Source organism: Netta rufina (assembly GCF_964035555.1).
Source record: "Netta rufina genome assembly, chromosome: 3".
Taxonomy (NCBI): domain Eukaryota; kingdom Metazoa; phylum Chordata; class Aves; order Anseriformes; family Anatidae; genus Netta; species Netta rufina.
The window spans coordinates 14,023,735-14,044,698 of record NC_140125.1 but is presented as its reverse complement, the minus strand read 5'-3'; the positions used below and the strand labels follow the sequence as shown (position 1 = coordinate 14,044,698).

The 20,964-nt window shown below is 49.3% G+C and overlaps 3 protein-coding genes across 5 annotated transcripts; 2 read left to right on the top strand and 1 right to left on the bottom strand.

Moving 5' to 3' along the window:
* The first annotated feature begins 1,639 nt into the window (after nt 1-1,639).
* Nucleotides 1,640-8,550, top strand: GALM (galactose mutarotase). The gene is made up of 7 exons (XM_084285123.1): nt 1,640-3,447; nt 3,904-4,058; nt 4,809-5,015; nt 5,709-5,790; nt 7,802-7,943; nt 8,019-8,193; nt 8,322-8,550. The coding sequence occupies exons 1-7, from the start codon at nt 3,252-3,254 to the stop codon at nt 8,397-8,399; spliced, it is 1,035 nt and encodes a 344-aa protein (XP_084141249.1). The 5' UTR covers nt 1,640-3,251; the 3' UTR covers nt 8,400-8,550.
* Nucleotides 8,551-9,011: 461 nt separating this feature from the next.
* Nucleotides 9,012-16,881, bottom strand: SRSF7 (serine and arginine rich splicing factor 7). The gene is made up of 9 exons (XM_084284942.1): nt 16,808-16,881; nt 16,310-16,490; nt 15,942-16,118; nt 14,983-15,057; nt 14,775-14,876; nt 14,337-14,390; nt 12,117-12,161; nt 11,536-11,571; nt 9,012-10,901 (listed from the first exon to the last, which is right to left on the bottom strand). Exons 1-9 carry the CDS (start codon nt 16,833-16,835, stop codon nt 10,847-10,849), a joined length of 753 nt encoding a protein of 250 aa, XP_084141068.1. The 5' UTR covers nt 16,836-16,881; the 3' UTR covers nt 9,012-10,846.
* On the top strand, nt 16,336-20,660 carry GEMIN6 (gem nuclear organelle associated protein 6). Of its 3 annotated transcripts, none has more exons than XM_084284945.1 (3): nt 16,336-16,467; nt 18,612-18,757; nt 20,091-20,660. In XM_084284945.1, exons 2-3 carry the CDS (start codon nt 18,630-18,632, stop codon nt 20,464-20,466), a joined length of 504 nt encoding a protein of 167 aa, XP_084141071.1. In that variant the 5' UTR covers nt 16,336-16,467; nt 18,612-18,629; the 3' UTR covers nt 20,467-20,660. The 3 variants fall into 3 exon arrangements, with proteins under 3 accessions (XP_084141071.1, XP_084141069.1, XP_084141070.1); XM_084284943.1 differs by lacking the exon at nt 16,336-16,467 and adding an exon at nt 17,094-17,213; XM_084284944.1 differs by lacking the exon at nt 16,336-16,467 and adding an exon at nt 18,285-18,379.
* The last annotated feature ends 304 nt before the right edge of the window (nt 20,661-20,964 follow it).

The window sequence follows — 20,964 nt, the reverse complement described above, 5'->3', positions numbered from 1 at the left end:
TTTAGCTCCCGAGGAAAGTAATTACTATAGCAACCGGCACATCCGAGCGGCTCTTTGGCTGCTGCCGAGGCACAAACAACCCGTGCACAAAGGCACATCTGAAACGTGCTGGGCGAGGAGTGCTCTCGGGCAGCAGTGTTGTGTGTTTTTTTTTTTTTTGAAGAGCCTCCCCAAACACGTGTAGCTGGCTGCTGAGAAACAGCCGCCAGAACAAGGGTGAGCAATTGTGCCCTGATCCTAAAATAACCTCATCAATGTCCCAGGGTGTTTGCCCCTGAAGAGGCGAAGCACAGACAGGCTCAGGCTCCATTTTAAGGCTGTGCGCCGGGAAGCACCCAGCAGAGCTGAAGACGTGCTCGATAAACAGGCAATAAAATGGAGGGGGGGGTGGCCCCACTTCTGTTCTGCCCACAGATGCAGGCTCCCTGGGTGCTCCAGTGGTGGCTCAGCCCTGCCAGCTTACGCAAAGTTTATCAGAGAAAAAGGATTTAATTACAGGCTTGCAGTGCTGGGGGGTGGAACAAGTGATGTCTGCCTTCTCTGCTGTGTCTGTGCAGCCATCAGCCCCAGCAGAGCTCGTCTCCAGCTGTGGTACTGTTGCTATCAGTGAATAAGAAATATCAATGAATAACCCGAATTGCCCTGGAGGATTTTTTTTTCATCATTGAGACCTGAAGTCTTGCTCTGGGCCCTCCACAAGCTGAAAATCACAGCCGGGTTTAAACTGAAGACAAAAATAAGGAAGGAAGCGTGACAATGCAATTACAGAAGCATCTCAGGAGCAACCCCAAAAAGACCTTGTGGCAGCAGGTACTGCACGACAGTGGGTCAGAAACAGCCACGACCCACAAAGAGCTTTCCAGTGGGGGACAAGGGGATGTGCAATAGCTGGACGGCTGTGTCCCAGGGATGGGTTTGCTGTGCCCAGGCCGATTTGGACACACACATGGCTGCGTGTTGTCAGTAACAGCATCACCAGTCCTCACATGGTTGGCGTGGGGTGGCTTGGCCACACTTTTTCTGTTCTGCCTTTCAGGTTCCCTAGAGCTGCACTGCCGCAGCTTCTCCTTGAGAAAAGGTGTCCGCAAAACGAGAGCCCTGTGAGATCTCCACCTCTCTTGTTGCTTGGGAAAGCCATGTAGAGAAAAGTTCATTAATTGTTTCAAATCTAGCCATGATCTGTGGCTCTGTGATACAACACCAGTGCAAAAGTTCAGGTCAGAAATCTTAAATCCTTTACCAAACTGCATTTTCCTACTGCTAAGGACGGAGCTTGTGATTTGAGTTTGCAAACGCCCTTTTTTTTTTTTTTTTTGGTTGACTGTAGCCTTTTAAGCAAAGTCACTATTTTGGATTAAATATCCCAACGTCTGAAAAAAACGCATGAAAATAAAGGCTCCATAAGAAAACGGCACAGTCACGTAAAATGATGCCTCATTTCTGCCTTGCAAAGCTGTAGCTGCCCTGCAGGCAGCTGGAGCTTCCGAGCTGCTGATCCCAGGGAAATAAATTCTCCTCTGTAATTTTTCTCATAACGAGTTTATTTTCTGAGAGTACTCAACAGTGCACTAAATGGCTCCCTCTCAATAAATAAATAAATAAATAAGTACTTTTTCACAGTGTGCCTTCTTGCTAGCTTTTTGGTGGGGGAAAGGCAGGACTGCTCAGTGGCAGGCTGAATTCCCAGTTCTCCTTTGCTCCTGGAATCTCTTGCCTGGGTTAGAGCAGCTGGAACATGCACTTAACCTGCCCTTCTGCTACACCTGCAGGGCGGCTTGCTGTGATGGAGCTGATAAAACATGGAATTACAGAATGAATGATCTAGGTTGGAAAAGCCCTTCGAGTTCACTGAGTCCAACCATCAACCTGACCTAGTGAGTCCCATCACTAAACCATGCCCCTTAGTGCTGCGTCCACATGGCTCTTAAATCCATCCATCACCTCTCCAGGGATGGGGGCTCCACCACCAAATCCTTGCTCCTCACCAACATTTGGGTCTTCACCAACACCTGGGTCTTCAGGCAAGAGCCTAAAGGCAGAAGTGTAGTGGTCACGATCATGGCCTGTGGGCAGGTAAAGCTCATAGGACCCCGTAACACACATTTTCTGTCAGTGTTTTAGCAGACTGATTTTGTCAGCGTTTTTCCCCATTCCAGCTGCTCTGGCAAGAGGGAGGTAAACCCACAGCCTTGGGGATGTGGAGCAACCTTTTGTGAGCACTCACCAGCTGGGGAAGTGCCCTGCTGCTCACCTGGGGCGTGTTCAGGCCTGGCGTGGCATTTTTCCTCCTGGGAGAAAGAAGAGAAGAACGAAAGGAGTTTGCACTTGACCTTAACTGTAAGCAGACCTCAGTGCAGCAATGAAACAATCTTTCTATAAAATAGGAGTGACAAAAAAAAAGCAGATCCAGTGTAGCTGCCGGTGTCCCCATCCACCAGAGGCAAACAGGACAGAGATGACAAAGCCCGGCTCCTGGAAATGCCTTGCTCCAACCCTGAAGGCAACACTGCTCCACCACCGGTCATGTTTTGTATGAGATGCACCCCTGCACAGGCTGCTTTCTCTTCTGGTTCATCTGCCAGCTTGAAAATCTGACACAGGGCCCGTGAACAGATTTCCCTGTGGTATTGCTTTTGCACCTGCACGGCCTCAGATGTCACGGCCGTGAGGGTGCCGGAGGAAGCACCTGAACACGGCAGCCCTCTGTTTTTGCTGTGGACATGAAGGCAGAGCTGACAAAGTGCAGGTTGCACAACCGCCCCACCTGCAGCCCCTGCAGGAGGCCTCGTTTCTGGGGCTGGGAGCCGGGTGCTGGCACGCCTGGAGGCAAGCACTGTGCTGGAAATGAATATTCAGAGTCTGAGGAGTTGTGTATTCGTCAGGAATACAATCTGAAACTGGCTCCTCATTAAAAAAAAAAAAAAAAAAAAAGTGTACCAATTACATAATTATTCCTGGGGATCTGCAGGCTGAGGGAAAACGAGGAGGTGGTACTTTGAGGGATGGTGTGTAATGGGGCCCAGGTCAGGACTGTGTGCCCACAAAAAAACCCTTTTTCCTCTCAGCACACATCCAAGCCCGCAGGGCAGCCGGTGCACGGCACGACTCCTCCCAGCTCTGCCGGGCTGGAGGCAATCATGTGATTTTTAGGACTCTGCTCTCCAAAACCCTCTTTGCTGCGCTCCCGGCCACCCTCGCTTCCTCCCCGGCTTCCTTCCTGGTGGCGGCGCGGGGCTGGGAGCTGGGGAGCGATGGCGGAGGTGAAGAGGGAGGTTTTTGGGCGCATGCCCCCGGAGGAAGGAGGAGGGGAGGTGGAGAAGTTCGTGCTGCAGTCGGACAGCGTCAGAGTGGAGATCCTGTCCCTGGGGTGCATAATCGCCGCGCTGGAGACAAAAGGCAGGGACGGGCGGTTTGCGGACATTGTCCTGGGCTTTGACACGCTGGAAGGTGGGTCTGAATCTGTTTCCTTCAAAAATAAAAAGAAAAAAAATAAATCAGAGATTTTGTTCCAAGTCCTTCTGAGGGTAACCCCCAAAATCACGGGCTGAAGTAACGCCAGCCCTGGGCTCAGCGGGAACACCGGTGGCCCCAGGTCGCTGCGTGCCCCTCTGGCAGGCCTGGCCCCTCAGGTCTCTCTGCAAATCTGTGAGCAACACAAGTCCCCTCCCAGCTGTTCCAATCAACGATTACAGAATCACAAAATGCTTTAATTTGGAAAAAAAAATCAGTATTACCAAGCCTACCAACCACCCGGCTGACCAGCCTGAGATGCCGGGGCCGCAGCCACCTGCTTGGGGCTGAGAGGACACCGTGAGGGACATCTCCGAGCCCTCAGGGCCGCCTGGAGATCACCCGTCCTGCCCTCGTCCTCCCACATCACAGCGCCCCGCTGTCCCCACGCAGGTTACACGAGGAAGCACCCCTTCTTCGGAGCCGTGGTGGGGCGCGTGGCCAACAGGATCGCCAAGGGGAGGTTCACCGTGGAGGGCAAGGAGTACCAGCTCTTCCTCAACAACGGGCCCAACTCGCTGCACGGCGGAGCCAAGGGCTTCGACAAGGTGACCATCAGGCTGCAAACGTGTTATTGCAGCAGCTTTCCTGGGTTAATGGTGGTTTTTCTTTATTTTTTGTGAGGGAACATCCAGGCCGAGGGGGCAAAAGTCAGAGGGTCTGGAGTAAAGCTCACACTAAGCAGCACCACATGACTAAAATAATCTCCTCAGTCGCACAGACAGGGATCAAATGCTCATGGGGTGCACTTACACACCTGCTGGACTTCCAAACAAGATGCCCTGGCTCTTGGCTGTGGCTGTCTCAGCCATCTCCTCAGTTTTTCCTCATCTTTCAAGGCCTCGGTGCTGCACTTGGCATGTGCTCTGACAACACAGCAGCTTACAGCCTGGTTATTCGGCATCCTCAGCTCCCAACTGGGTGAAAATGTTGCTTTTTGACAAGACCCATCTACAAGAAGGGGAATATAGGTCCAGCTGCAGGGCAAAAACCCATCGCAGACAGGCCTCAACGAGGCATGGAGTAAGGGAGGCCCAGGACAGACCCGGACCATAGCAAACCACTTCCCTTCTTCGGCTGCTCGTGGAAAAACCCATTCCCTTGGTCAGCCAGAGCCAGCAGGCTGGTATTTGGGTTTGCTACCACTTCCCTCTTTCTTTTTCAACAAGGGCACGTTGGTTTTCAGTACTTCATAGGAAAAAAACAATCATCTTTCCCCATCTTCAGCCCAGAGCAGGACAAGGAGAGAAGGGCACCACATCCCCTATCGCTGCCCCACTAACACGCAGTCCTTGCAGGTTCTCTGGAGCCCCCAGGTCGTCCCAAATGGCGTTTGCTTCTTTCGGCTCAGCCCTGACGGCGAGGAAGGCTACCCCGGGGAGCTGAAGGTCTGGGTCACCTACACGCTGCACGGCAGCGAGCTGGCCATCAACTACCGAGCTCAGAGCAGCAAGACGACGCCCGTCAACCTGACCAACCACGCGTACTTCAACCTGGCAGGGCAGGTAGGCACGGGGAGCCCCAACCCCATGGAGGGACACCTTGAAAAAAGAGGTAAAGAAGTCCAGGCACCCCAGATGTGGCTTGTGGGGACAAATTGCTGGAGGGAGTGCAGATCTGCTCGTGCCGTTGCCCTAAAAATGCCTGCGCAGTTGTTGGTTTCCCCTCGGTCTGTCCTCCCGGTGGTGCAGCAATATCAACACCTGTGGCACGCAGCTCAGGCGTGTTTCCAGAGGAATGGGAGACCTTTGGGCACCAAACTGCTGCTCAGATTAGACGGTGACGTGCAGGCTCAAGCTTTGATCCTGCTCCCCTTCCCGCCCAGCAGGTCCCTTGCCAGCATCCCCGAGGCTGCCAGGGAGGAAGAAGAGCACAGAGACGAGCCAGGAGGATGGGCTTCGCTTCCCCCTGCGCTCTCTTCCTTCCCCTTTTTGCCTGCTGCTGGGTGCTCAGCACCCAGCACGTTCTGGCTAGCCCACTGGCAGCGTGCTGCTGCTTGGCAAGGTGCACGCTCGGCCTGACAGCCTCCTGAAGGAGGTGCCGTGCAGGTTTTTGCCACTTTTGCCCTTTGTCCTCTGATGGGGATGAGGTGGAAGGTTGCCCAGGAGATTCCCCAGGCACTGCCAGGCAGAGCACCACCACACACGGGTGGCTGAAGGGCCGCTGCAGGACCCCCAGTGTCTCCTTTCCTCCCACAGGGCTCACCCGACATCTACGACCACGAGATTTCCATCGCAGCAGATTCCTACCTGCCCGTGGACGACACCAAGATCCCAACCGGTGGGTGGCACCTGCTGGGGACGGCATCGCAGATGGGGGAAGCAGCACTGCCCCAAAAGGGGAACAAAGCAGGACCTGGGGGACCCCAGCATAGCAGGACACCCCACAGCAGCTGAGCAGGGGCAGGCACTGGGAGCGGGGGCCACCACCAGCCCCAGACGTGGTGAAGGTGGGCTGATGTCTGCCCTGTGGTGCTAATAGGAGCCAGACTGTGAGGTGGAGCCACCTAGGAGACAGGCTTCCTCCAGCACAGGGCCAAAAGATGTCCCTCCAGGCGGGTTTGGCCACCCTGGGGCCACCAGAAAGGGGCACCGAGCTCTTAAAGGTTTGCCCGTTTTGTTTCTTCTGGCAGCGTCTGGCTTTCCGACACTTCTCTACTGGGATTTTCTATATGATATCACCAGCTAACTTCCCCAAATCTTATTGCCATAAGATCAGCCCATGCCCAAACACAGGAGAGACCTCAGTGCCCAGGATCCCAGCATCATCCCTGCTGCAGGAGCCAAGCCATCAGTCCCCAAACGAGGACAGGGGAGCTGACGCTGCTGGCTGGGAGCCCGAGCGCACAAAACCAGCGCTTTTCTTTCCTGTCTTTAATGTCCAAAAGGAGGAAAGGCCGTTAAGGAAGGCAGCACATTTTGCATACTAAGCAGCTGAATCCAACAAAGGTGGTGTTGCTGCTGTCTCTGGACTCGGAGCAGAGAAGCAGGCTGGCAGCCTTTTGCACCCAGTCTTGATTTGGGGCTAAAAAGGAGAAAACAGGGCTTTTTTTTTTTTTTCCCCATACCATTTTTGCTGCGTGTCACCCCATGAACGATCCTGCCTCCAAGCCAAGCGAGCTGAGGCAGAGCACGTGTTCCCCGTGCCCGCTCCAGCACCCCCTTGTGCTGCGCAGGCGACTGCACGGAGCTGCAGCAGGAGCCAACCCTGCAAAACAGATCTCACAGCAGGGTTCGTGCTGGGGGGAGCTGCTTTTAAGAACACGAAGTATAATTCTGTTCTTGCTCTTAAAGAAAAAGGAAGGAGAGGAAGAGAAGCTAAAAAAAAAGAAAAAAAAAAAGGCAAATGAAAGCTTTTCAGCTCAGGTGCCTGCTAAAACTAGAGTCACGCCTGGGCTCACCAAACCACCGCGTGTGCCTGCAGCAGCGTGCACCCAACAGATTTTGCTCAGCCTGGTTTTAACGCCAGGGCTCGAGCGGGGATGAGCCCAGAGCCACAGCAAAGCCGCTGCCCTGCTCCCCCTGCTGCATTCCCCACGGAGCTGTTTCCACCAGGGCGCAGGAGCTGCTCTGCGGGCCAGCAATCAGTTTCTCTCGCACGACTCAATCGCAGCCAGCTCGCTACCCGGCTTCTTGCAGCACCCGTTTGAAGCTCTGCCTAAACGCACCCTTTGAGGCCAATAAAACCGTGCAGGGTTTTAGCCCTGGGGGTGAAGACAGGATTTGTGCAGCTCTTCAACTCGGAGCCCTTGCATGCAACAGCTGCTGTATTTTACCTCCATGCCTACATCAACATGAGCAACCTGCCTTTTATTTTTTTTTCTCGAGGGTTTTTTCCGCCCCACAGCTGTAAACGCACTCCTTTCAGATAGGATCAAAGCCACAGCAGGGTGCTGGTTGGCAGGGGGATGGTTCTCAGGGCTTGCAGAGAGGAACCAGAGCAGGGAGCAGGGCAGCGGGATGCCCACGCAGCTGTCCACACAGTAGCCCTTGGAAGCCCATCGGTGTTAGGTGTGGAAAAACGTGGCTTTGGGGAAAATCCCCCAATCCTGCCTGCTGTGTGAATGTGGTGTGGTTGCAGGGCTGGTGCCCTGGGTTAGCAGAGATGTTCTGACACAATTTTGGGCACAAGGGTGATGAGAGGCCTGGGGAGCCCTATCAAAGCAGCAGGGAGGACAGGCTGCAGACCCCACAGTCCCGAGCCGAAATTCAAGCACAAGGGGTGCCCCTACAGCTCACCTCAAGGTATTTTAGGGTGTGCGAGCGCTGACGCTGCTGCTCTCCTCGCCCAGGGGAGGTGGCTGCTGTGCAGGGCACCGCTTTTGACCTCCGGCAGCCCGTGGAGCTGGGGAAGCACCTGAGGAAGTTCCACCTGGACGGCTTCGACCACAACTTCTGCCTGCCGCCGGGACGGGCTCGACGCCTGGTGGCCAGGTAGGGCCAGGACCCCCCAGGGGTCTCCCCAGGGCCACGGGTGCCCACGCCAGCCCCTGGCATCATCTCCCACAGGGCTCACCACCCGCCCACGGGCAGGACCGTGGAGGTTCACAGCACGCAGCCCGGCCTCCAGTTCTACACCGGGAACAACCTGGACGGCTCCCTGAAGGGCAAAGGTGCCGCCACCTACCCCAAACACTCGGCTTTCTGCCTGGAAACCCAGCACTGGCCTGATGCCGTCAACCAGGTAAGCTGCTCAGGGTCAGGGGCTTTTGGGGTCTGTTCCCTTTGCCCCGGGAAGGCTGTAGGGACGGGGACGTGTCCCCCCAGCCCTCTCTGGTGCCACTGTGACCAGTGTGTGCTGCCTCTCTGCAGCCCCACTTCCCCAGCACCCTGCTAGCACCCGGGGAGGAGTACAACCACACCACCTGGTTCTGTTTCGGCACCGCCTGAGGCCAAGGGAGGACAGTTCCTGCTGCAGGAAGGGGTAAGCATCTCCGGCAGGTTACCCGAAAATAAGTTTAGGTTCAACATTTGGAGCAGCCCTAGGTGATGGGACCCGCTTGGGAGCTGGTTTCGTCCTCTCTGCATTCCACTCGCTTTAACTCTGCTGCTGTGCAGCCTTCGCAAAGCCCCACCCTGTGGAACAAGCTCTGTTCTGCAGTAAAAAGGCACCTAAAACCCAGCGTTTAGGGACACAGCCCATCAGATCTCAACCTACAGAGGGCGAAAACTCACATGGAGACTTGAGGAAGTCCATACAGGTACCAGCTATTCTCAGCGAAGGGCCAGAAGCTGCAGGTGCTGCTTTCTTGGCCCTGCAGGGTCAGCGAATCTGCACGCCCTGCTGGCAGCACCCCGACGGCACACGTACCACTGCTACACACAGAGCTCTGTGCAGGACAGGGTGCTGGGATAATCCCAGCTCCCCTGGCTCCTTTTGAAGCCAGCAGCAGCTGCTGTGGCAGCGAAGCAGGTTACCTCCATCCACAGGTGTGAACACACAGCTGCAGGAGGTAAAGAACAGGTACCAGCACAGCTGTCGTGTCAGGCTGCAGGTTTATTGCGGAGTAGGTTCGCCCTACGAGTACAGAAGAGAAAAAAAAGCTGATCAAATTCCAGAGCAGCAGCGTACGTGTGCTTCTCAGCAGGTAGGCCATAAACCAGGCGGGCAACACACAACCAAAAAGCATCCCAAACACAAGTCACAGGCTTCGGGCATTTCCGCTACATCGTTCCAGGGCAACGTTTATGGCACCCTGACGCTCCCCTGGTGGAATTTTAGGGATATTGCCAGAATTTCAGTCCTTGCACCCAGCAAACCAAACGCTAGGTCCCCCCACTAAGCACCGCAGTGGTGTCCACGCGGACACCAAGCACCACGACACCAGGACAAAGCATGAAGGCCAGGGAGTGCTGCGACGTGACAACACAGTCAGCACCTGCACTGTTTACTCACACACCGAAGAAGCTCCATGAAGCCATTATTCACAGGAAACAGGGTTTTTCTTTTGAAAAACATGGGTTACCAAAGGTGTGACTGAGGTTCATTTTGGCATTTTCTTGCATTTAAGATGCTCCGTTATGGTTTACACATTGAAAGCAGCATTACAGGTTTCATTAAAAGCCCAGAGAGGCCTCACTTTCACTTCAGTGCTTTAGACAATTTTTTTTTTTAAGTTCTTTTTCTGCCAAAGCCAGCATTTGTTTCTGGTAGCTCTCCCATCACAGTAAAAAAATATTTTAGCTTTTTCCCCCCTCCACCAACAGTTTGTTTGCTCGTAGTCTAACGTTGTTTCCAGTCTTTTGCTGTGATCTGTGTCAACAAAGTGCCTTTCCATGCAATTCTTGACTACAGAATGAGGACAAACACAGTGACATAGCTATATACAAGCCCTTAATCCTGCAGGTGTGTATTTGCTCTAAAAAATTAGCTTAATTCGACCAAATTGTCTCCGGGATCTGGGCTGTTTTAAAACCGTACCAATTTCTGTGCAGCAGGCTAGCATTCCTGAGGTCAGCTGCGAGATCTTTCACTTGAAGGAGGAAAGTCTGGGCCAGCAGTAGAAAGCCTCACAGCACTTTCTTTTGTCTCTCAAATACATGCTCTTAAGTTCCTTCACAAAGTAGGTCAGACGACCTAACGTCACCCATCAAAAAAGGGAAACGTGCCTTGAGACACTCTATAAAGTTTTCAGTATACTAAAAGGCTAAAGAACTAAAAATGCAACAAGTCAAAGAAGCAATTATCAAGTTATTAACATTTAGATGTTTCTGCAGACGTTATTCACTTCGAGTATGTGTTTTGAACAAAAGCTCATTGTTGTATTTGGGGGCATCTGGTATTACAACTAGTCAAGCACCAGAGTCAGCATAGCAGAACAATTAGATCAGGGAGAAAAACGAATGCCCGTTAAAGATAAATTTTTAACCATCTGCAGACGGGGGACAGATTTTAAATTCCATTTTAAAAGCAGAAACTGATCCTTTCACCAAAGACCACTGAACAATAAAGGTGACAAGTGGCTGAGAAGACACTACTGTTAGTCATTCCCACTTGGACATGTTCCATCCGTGTTACATGGCACACAGCTAAAATTGCCCAAACGTTAACAGAAGCAGCAGGGTTACTACAGAGAAGTTTTAGTTAAAAATACACATTTTATTTCAATGTGCCAATAAAAAAGTCCCACATTTTCATTTCACAGGAAGTTAATTCATACAATAAAAAGAGACCTGCGCTAGTCTATTGGTGCGACTAACTCAGAAGACCCAGATCATGCCAAATTTTAGTTGATATACTCTTCTATCTACATTCTTACATTTACAAAGACACCACAAAATCCCTTATAATAATGTAAGCAAAATAACTTTCTTCCTACAAGGTTAAATTCATAACTTTAATCCATTCTTTCAGGACTTGCACTTCTTTGAGGGCTTCCTGATGGTGAACGACTGAAAGGGAAAGAATCCAGAGTTAACATTTGAGTAGTGATTTGGGATCCACAAACACGGGAGAAGGAAACAACAGGAGGCTACCTAGACTACTCCAGCACCCTTCAAGCACTGTTTTTTTTTAAACGAATAAAACAACCACTATAGACAAATTGAATGGACTGATTATTTAACATTAGAGATAATACATTCATTACTTTCACATTTTTTGCATAATCTGAGTAGAAGCAGTAAAATCAACAGGCTCGATCTTCCAGACCGACTGTCATGCCAGGTTACTGCACTACCTTCCCCAATCTCACTGCAGATTTAATGAGACTCAAAGCTGATTCCCGCACTTATTCTGTGCTTTAAGCTCACCAGTAGAGTCTCTGTGCACTAAAACCAGTGAACTGAAATTAGCAGGGGAGCAGCCAAAGGCAAGACCTGAACACTGAGGAATTATTTATTACCACATACATAATATCATGCATAAAACCACAGTCACATTATTTCTGGCAATGACACCTTTTCAGCAAAATACCCTCCCTGTATTTTCCTAAAAGCAGCTGTCAAACTCCTCAGCAGAGATCAGTGCAGGTATTAAACCGTCAGCTCTACAGAGTCTGCGTTACCAGCAGGGAGACCAACGTACCTTCTCTTTGGAGATGGTGATCGGGACTTTGACCGACTGTCAAAACAGAACATAGTAAATACAGCACAAAGTTAAAACAGGTGTTTTATAGTAAAAACAAACAACACAACAGCATAGCAACGGAATTATTGCCATCTTGAAGATGGCAAAGTTTTCAAATCAGCTTTTACTCTGGCAGGGGTTCTTAATTCATTTTGTGTGGAGACTGACTGTATGCAAACGTTTGTAGTAAAGAAAGCAAGTGTATAAAAACAAAGCGTTTAACTGAGGCAAGGCTTTGAGAACACATCGCCATAGATTTCTCCAAACGTTTTTCAGAAGCATTATTAAAAAATTAAGCCCTTTTTCTGATTTAACAGAACTGAGCATTAAACAAACTAAACAGTCCCCTATATAAGAACAAAGAGATGGGTAAGGAATACATTCCAAATACCCGCAGAGAAAATTTTATAATCCATCCTATCTGAAATAGACACCTGTGTTTGGGGGGATTTTTTTCTCAAGGACCAGGCTTTGTTATCTGTGAAAAAAACAATACTAAATTCTAGATACTGCTGCAGGCTTCATCTCTGTATGCTCACCTCTTAGCTGGAGAGCCGGATTTAGATCTGCCATGAGACCTAGACCTAGAAGAGAAAACACAGCTCAGCAAGAAAGCCACAGGCATGCACGTTCCCACATGAAGACAGTAAGAGTCACACCAAACGTGTAAGAACTCTAACACTGAACACAGACAAAATGCTGCAAGTTTGCAGGACCTTTCCTGCTAAGATTCAGCAGAAAGTTTTTAAATCAGAGGCAGATGACCTGTGCAGGCTGATGAAGGGGACAGGAATGCATGAACTACCCAAGTTGTAGCCAGCTTCTCCCCAAAGCTGTGCTTCTAACTAGCAAGTTTTATTAGGCTGCAGTGACATCTACCACTGTAGTTGAAACTGGCTGCAGGCAGCATCATCCTACAAACATCTTCTCTTCAGAACACTTCATCTTTTAAAAGAATATTTTAACAAATGCATGTTAAACCTGATGAATTTAAGCATTGTGAAAAGACTGCCAAAAACGTCAAGTCTTTTTGAGGTGAGATTGGTGCACCAGGAGAACACTAATATCACTTACAAAGAAGAACTGAAATTTGTAGGTTCCCAAAGGAAGCGTTCTACTTTTCTTAACTGCTTTCAGATGCATGCTTTGATGCTGTCAGCCCAGCAAGTTTCACGTTCAGCCTGTCTTCCTTATGAATTGAGAGCCTGCCTCTGGATGCTCTGCATTCCTTTGATTCTTCTACAGTGATAGTCTCTCAACTGCCTGATGTAGAAATTTAAACAGTGACTTCATTATAAATTAAACACCAATATTTTGCCACTTCTTTGTGCTTTTATTTCTGTAATTTCTTCTGCCTCAATCATTTTATCTGTACTTACAATTAAACATGTCACAATACAGAGTTTGGAAACTACACTAATAGCACCCTATACACTGCAGAAATCCATCCTGGTACTAAAAAAAAGAAAATAATGATAACAAAATCAAGATTTTTTTCTTTTTGAGAGCCTGTTGACCTTGGCTGTTTTCTGCTCATCATTGGCACTGAACAACGCTAAGCTGTGTTAAGTCACTTCGGAACAACTGTTTTTAAGATTCAACACATTTTATCAACAGGTAGAGAAAGTGCAATTGATCAATAAAAAGGATGGCTCTGTTGCCTTGGGGAATTGTGCTTCTCTCTTCACTAGCTTCCAAAATGTTTTTGCGAGTTTCTGCACTTAGCTATGACATCTTCTGGTCTGCAGCTCTCCATTCCATAAGAACTCCTGTCATGGCTTGCTGCTCCACCCCTAAGAAAAGCCTTCCACCACCACCACCACCTTTCAGCAGTGAAGTTTTCATCTCCAGCTGTAGGCTTTTTCACTTACTCTTTTCAGCTGAAGCTTCCCTTTTGAGTGTGCACGTGTTTCTTCACCACTGACTGCTACCTTATTTCAAAGGGCAACCATTAAAGCAGAACGGCAGGCCCAGGAATGGGCTGGGGAAAGAGCAGCACTGTCTCCTTCAGAGTAGAACTTCAATCCCCTCTTAATTCTCCTACAAAGCTAATCAATCAACCCAAGTGAGCCACGTTGCTCTTGACCAGCTCTCAGGAAACACATGCTACAGTCACTTACTGTGGAATCATTAGACCACAACATTTAAGAGAGCATGTGATATCCTGTATTTCTCTCCAATCTGATCATCGTTCTAATGGTATGTTTGACGGTACAAAACAATTTGGCATGGTGTTTATCCCAAATTTAATTCAGCTACTGCAACATGACACTTCGTGAATAAACAGTCAAGTACTCAAGACAGCTAAAAACAGCTCTAACACTCACAGCACTACAAAGTCCTTCAGGACGTGCCTGGTTACGAGCACTGATATTTTACTTTAATACTAACAAAAAGACATTCTAATTTCTGACAAGTAATTTGAAGAATCCATAATCTCATATGGGCTCAATAAAGCAAAATACTTTTCAGATTAATCCTAGATGTTTGCTATGTTAGCTAACTAATAATAAAACCAATCAAAACAGTACTTGTGATGACCATGAAGACCTAGATATTAGCAGTATGCAAAACAAAACAACCAAACAAAACCAAAAGAAGAAAGTGCAGTCTTCTGCACCGGTCTTTAAAACCTCAGACCCCTAAGCTGAACACTCAGAATACTTCTTTCTTTCTCTGAACATTTTAACAGCTGCCAGAAAGCCTCAAGAGACTTAAGCAACTTTACTACATGTCCCGAGTTACTGCAGAGATCTTACCTGCTTCGGGGCCATGTAACAGACCTGGATCTAGACCTGGATCTTGATCTTGACCTGAAATGAAAAAAATAAATAAATAAATAAATAAAAATCAAAGTAGTCAACTCAACTAGAAGCAATGACTGTTACAGCACTATGTAGAATAATGTCCACATGTTGAATATAAAACCTAAAGTATCTTTAAACATTTCAGGCATCAAAATTCATCTTGGGATATGCAGTTCTTTAAGGCCTAAAAGAGTAACTGGATTACCAGAACTTTAAGTAGGGTTATCAAAAACTCTTAAAGTATTCTCTGTCTGAATTCTAGCAGCCTGATTTCTAGCAATCAACACCTTTAGAAGTCTGCTATCCTATACCTTTCCAAATGCCTTAATTAAAAAGAAAGGCAGCAATGAAATCAAAAACAAGAGTTAATATGAAATTACTACTAATTACCTCGATCTCTTCAAGGAACCCGATCGGGACCGTCGGGGAGACACAGATCTAGACCTACGAGGAGAAACGGACCGGGACCTGCGATAGGAAGCAGACCTGGACCTGCAAAGAAACCAAACAAGGTTACAGTTGAGTAAGGTTACAGTGCAAACATGGCTCTTTGTAAGTAAAAGAAAGAAACAAGAGTGAGATGCAAACATAAGCATACCTCCTACCGCGACTTCGACTGCGTGACCGAGAATACCTCCTTCCTCGGGACCTGGAACGGGATCTAGACCGGGACCTGGGTTTAGGTTGGAGAAAACACGTATCAGAAAACAGTTTCAGCCACCACTACATGTGAGGCCCTGCTGAAGTCAAAACTTTCAGACAACTAAAGAACTAGCATCTGTGAGTTGGAAAAAATCTCTGGGCCTACTTGTCTTGAGCAATTTTACTACCTAGAAAAATGTTAAGAGCTGAATTACATTGCAGAATTACATTAGAATAAAAAAACACTGTAATGCGTATTTAAAATAAACCTTGCAAGTTTGCAGGTCGACCCTCTTTGGCCCAAGGTCTAGCAGATCTAGACGATCTAGAAGTATCTATAGCCGATCGCTGCATCTAGGTGTTCTCTTCAATCTAACGACGATCAAACTGACAGCCCAATGAGCCAGGGTGAGGCTTGATTGACGCAAGAAGATTTTTCTAGCTGGGAATGTGGTCAATCTGGTGTTCCTCTTTCTAAACCGGAGGGGGGGCCCCAACTGAAAGCCAAATTTACTGTTACGGCGGTCACCGTCTCAAATTTTCTGCCCTTAAAGAATAAGGTGAAGCTACGTGTAGATGGCTCGAGGGGATCTGGCCTCTTATGCTGATCACCTCAAGGTCTAGGAGGATCTTAAGTGTCGGATTTGCAAGGCGCCTCAGCATGAAATCTTAAGGCTCGTGACATTCTGAATCAAGGCGACTGACTCAAACGAAGAAACCTGAAAGGTTTTGACCAGGTTGATTATTAAGATAGTAACATTCGATAGAAATAGCAACAAATTGTAATATACACCTATACATTTACGCTAGAGTTAAGTTTTAAAGAAAACTGGTGTAACATTCTGTTCTTTGCTAACAAGAGCTACACAAAAGTGAACTGGCGAAGCAACCCAGCCGCACCGCTCCCGCACGTACCTGCTCCTCCTTCGGCGACTATAGCGATGGCAATCATAAGCATAGTGGCCTTTCTCACCACACTCATAGCATCTGTCATTGGGGTCAAAGGGGCGCCGGGCAGGAGGCCTGTCATAACGGGAGCGACGGGGCATCCCCGTCGACACTTCCACTCTCACCCTGGAGCCACAGATCACTCTAAAACAAAACAATAATGGCTCTAAGTTAACTGCTAACGTTTACGGCAAAACCACTTTAAAAAAATAATAATAATATTGGAGAGAAAAGCCCCAGAACTACATAAAGAAGAAACGGAAAGGGAACACCGATTCTCTCTCCAGACTTAAAAATGGCGCCAGCTCCCGCCAACAGCAGCAGCGCTCACGTACTTCCCATCGAGCCCACGGACGGCGTCCTCAGCATCCCTCGGGTCTTCAAACTCCACGAAGGCGAAGCCCGGCGGGTTCCTGGCGATCCACACGGTTCTCAGCGGCCCGTAGTAGCTGAAGGCTCTCTCCAGCTCGCCTTTGCCGGCGCCGGTGCCCAGGTTCCCCACGTACACCTTGGTCTCTGAGGGGGAGGGAGCCGGGGGTAAGCGCCGCAGCCCTGAGGGCTCGGGGCGGCCGCCGCCATCTTGTGAGCGCGGCCCCCTCCCGCCTCCCGCGCGGGCAGCGCGGCCGCACCCCTGCCCCCCGCCGCCGCTGACGCAAAATGGCGGCGGCGGCGGCGGCAACGGCGCCTAACGGCCGCTTCGCCTCACCTTCGCCTCCCTCCCTTCCTTCGCCTTCCCGCCCCGGCTCCGCTCCCCTCAGCCGTCTCCCCCCGCTTCCTCCCGCCTCCCTCCCTCGCTCTCTCCCCTCCTCACCGCCCGCTGCCCGGTCACTCACCGCCTCCATAGCGGCCGTAACGCGACATCCTAACGGCTCCGCCAGCCGCCGCTCCGCGCGCGCACGCGCCTGCCCTTCGCCGCCCGCCCACCCACCCTCCCTCAGGCGGCGGCGGCGCGCATGCGCGCGGGGAGGGCGCCGGTTGTCGCCTGAGGGGAAAAAAGGGGACGGGGACAGCCGGGACCGGGGTTTGGGGACACGGGGAGCCGCTGCGACACCGCCCGGAGCCTCCGGCAGCGGCAGGGGCTTTGTGGGGTTGAGGGAAGAAAGCGCCTCCGGAGCGGCGGCTCTGAGGAGAAGCGCGCTTTCCCCGACGGAGCTGCGATGCGGCTGAGGGAGAGGAGCTGTTCTCATCCTAAAAGCGGTTTTTTGCCTCATGAAGCGCTTATTTATGGCTGAATTTGCGGTGAGAAAGCTGTAACTGCCCGCGGTAGCGACCCGCGTCTGTCAGACGAGGCTCAGATGGCAGGGAAGAATAAACTGTCGAGGCTTTGTTTAGAGCAAATAGTTAAACTTTCAGCATAGAAAAACAAACAACAACAACAACAACAAAACTTCAGGGAGTGAGACCAGAAAGAAAACTGGAAATGCTTAGGGCATTTTGCACCAAGTGACTTCGAACAAAATCCTCTCCAGCCCGATGCAGAAAGGCACCAGTTAGGAAGTTATTTACATCCCAAAGACTGAGATGTGTAATACACAGAAACGTGTGTATATCTGAGAGCACTGCAGTCATTCTTTCCACTTCACATGAGAGCTGAGATTTCTCACTGGTGCTTGCTCTTACAGTGAAAACAACTAAATTTGCTAGTTTCTGCTTCCTTAGTAAACTACATCTGAGAGAAAGCAGAAGCTGATAAAGTAACTCATCCATAAATCCACCGCACTGGGAATTGAAACACTACCAGAAGAAAGAAAAATCCCTCTTTAAGCCTGCAAAATACCAAATTTTTTCCTTTTATACCTGCAATGTTTTATTTCCTGCTACGATCACAAAATCACCACATTTTCATTTATATTCCTGAACGGTGGAAGCTTGTTTGCTTCATCCACGGGGAGCTGTTCAGTAGCAGTCTTAAAATACAGAAGCTCTCTGGAAACAAACAAACAAAAAAAAAAAAAAAAAAAGTTTATTGCTTATGCAGCTGCACAGGAATAGCTCGCAAATAAAACCTTCAGGGAGCAAGAAGAGCAGTTTGCATGTCGCAGATGCCTCGAGGATGAACCTGGAAGCATTAACATGGGAGAGGACCCGAGCCAGGATTCGCACGCTGGCTGCAGCCGCCCCACGCGTTATTTGGGGTCACGCATTGAACAGCAACACCTCCCCTATGGCTGCTGAGCCCTAGCACGTTATAGGATGCTCCTCGGCAGCCTCCATTCGGCTGCTTTCACAAAACCCGGGGCGGGCTGGCGGCAGGAAGCGGCGGGGCCGGGCCGAGCCCACGCCCGCCCTCGTTGGCCGGGGCCCCGCAGGCGGTGAGGCAGGAGGGGGGCACCGGGGGCACGGCAGGGGACGGGAACCAGGTGCCCGCAGCCCCCTGGCCTCCCCACATCGCTCCCCATCACGGGGTGAGGTGGGACGGGTGCCCCCCACGTTGGATGGGGGTGGCTGGTGCGGGGGATGGAGTGGGAGAGCACCCGCAGCTCGCAGTGCCCTGAGTGTTTGTAATGTTTGCATTAAGAAAAAGAAAAAAAAAAGTGGATTAAAATGTGTGGAAGACTTACCTAGAGGCAAATTTTGATGTAAAGGGCGAAGCAAGGAGATTGGTTACTTCTGCTAATTGCTCTGGCTGTTTTCTAGGTTCTGGGTGTAGGCAATATGAATGACTGGCAAATGAAAAGCCCTCTAGACTGGGAAACGTACGTGAACAAAAGGGTGAAAGTTGCAGCAGCTGAGAAAAATGAATATGAAGGATGGGTCTTAACAGTTGATCCAGTTTCTGCCAAGTAAGTACCAAAGCTTTTGCTTCTCTAAAGCTCAGGGAGAACAAGTTTTTCAGGAAAAGAGGACCCCAAGAGCGAAGCAAACTTATCTGGAAAAAAAAACGTGTTGAGGTTCTGTGTTTAATTGGCAAGGTGTAAGAAAAAAAGATAACAATAGCTGATGAGGCCTAAATCCACATTAATTTCATTCAAGGAACTGGTAAGTTTGGGGGATGGCTAATAGCTGAATTCATGCTGGGTTCACGAGGGAACAGGCAGAAATTTGGCTCTGTGCTGCAAGAGGTTTTTAATATCTTTTGTTTGCAAGCTTGTCCAACAGGAGCACGGGATGGAGGCTAGAAACTAAAACATCCAGCCTGTGCTGTGTTTCAGATGAGATGGTTGTTCTTTCAGTTATGTGGCAGCTCTGATACTCTGATGTTCTCATAGAGATGCTTGCCTTTTTGATAGGAGAGTTTTCCGCAGCTGTGAGTGATTTGGGGGATGGCCAAGGCTAAAATTAATGGCATATTTCATTGCACATCCCACACACAGTCTTTTATTCCACTGACGGTGACAACAGCAAATTAATAAACTGCTGGCGTAGAGTTCTGGATTTTTTCTTCCCACAAAAGGGAGAAAATGGTTTCTGGTTCTCTTCTATGGTATATGGGGAGGAGATGCTAGAAGTGTAACAAGTTGTTTTCCTGATTGTATTTTAGGACTTGTGGAATGTAACTGCCCTTGAGAAAAGATCAGGCAGCAGTCTTAAATGGCTACAACATGAGCCTGAACCTGCTGCTGTGTGCTCTTGGTGCAATACTCATGTATAGTTTTCAGTTAAGAAGCTAGCGATACTCATTAAAAATACATATATTACTATTTTAGTTACGATCAATAATTAAATGTTAATAATTACCTATTAAAAGCTTCTGATGTTCATTCTTAGTTGCCACCACTGCGTTCAGCATTCTACGTGTTTAATGTGTGATGGCATTGTTTTTTAATGTTGGAAGACTTTGGGTGCTTTAGCAAGGTTGGGAATACTGCCCAAATTACATCCCCAGCCCTGATTCTGATGCATCCTGCTGCTTTTTTTTTTTTTCCCCCCAATACAATCTTTTGCTTGGTAGTACCTAAAGTAGTTTCAAATTCCAGGTCAGAAGTTACCCCAGAGCCCCACAGTTTCAGCATTTTAAGGACATAGCATGTTTTTCAAGAAAAACCCTGACTATCTGGTATTTTCTAAATAGCTGGGTTGCGATGAGGTTTCTGAGCACTCACCTCCGAGCCCCTTGGGTTGTGTTTCTGTCCTCAGTTAGGTACAGTCAGTCACACGTCCTTCTTTCCCTGGCAGTGTTGTCCTGGCAAACTTCCCAGAGAACGGAAGAGTGTCCATTGTAGTTGTGCTGGGCCACGCTGTCCAGGAGGTCAACATTCTGCAGGAAGCAGATGATGAAATGAAGGCACAGCTTTCCTGCATATTCGCCCCCGAGGAAAGCAAAGCGTACAGCCCGGAGGAGCTGGACAAGAGGAAGAACGACCTGAAGAGCTGGCTGGAAGCAAACCACATCCCCGTGACAGAGCAAGGAGAATCGGGAAGGACGCTGTGCGTGGCGGGGGTGCTGACCATCGACCCGCCGTACGGCCCAGAGGAGTGCAGCAGCTCCAACGAGATCATCCTGTCCCGCGTTCAGGGCCTGATACAGCGCTACCTGGAAAAGAGACAGTGAGCTCTGCTGCCTCCAGCACCGGCCTTCAGGAACGGGTCTGCCGGCCCCATTAGGGACTGTCCTGGGGGTCAGCACGCCTACGTCCATAAGTGCTGCGTGTCGGGGCTTCTGTCTGAATTCCTGTACGTTAAGAAAGGAGTAAAACGTGTAAAAAGGAGTTAAAAGTGTGAAGTACAAGCACAAAACATTTTGCATGCACTATTTTTTTGTTAAAAAAATCAGTCAGATAATAATGCTGTATTGAATTGATGTATAGCTATACTTTTTGTTACAGTATTATGAAAGTGAAATATTAGAAATCTAAACTTCCTCTGCCTTTGAGACTAATTTTGTTACTTTTCTAGCGGCGTAGGCGTGTTTATTTGAACTGCTTGCCACACATCTTTATTTTTTCCAGAAGGAATCGTGATACTTGAATTCCCACGCCAGATTCAAGATGTGTTGGAAAGCTTTTCCTTTCCTACAACATTTCTTCTGTTTTAGCACATTAATTATAAT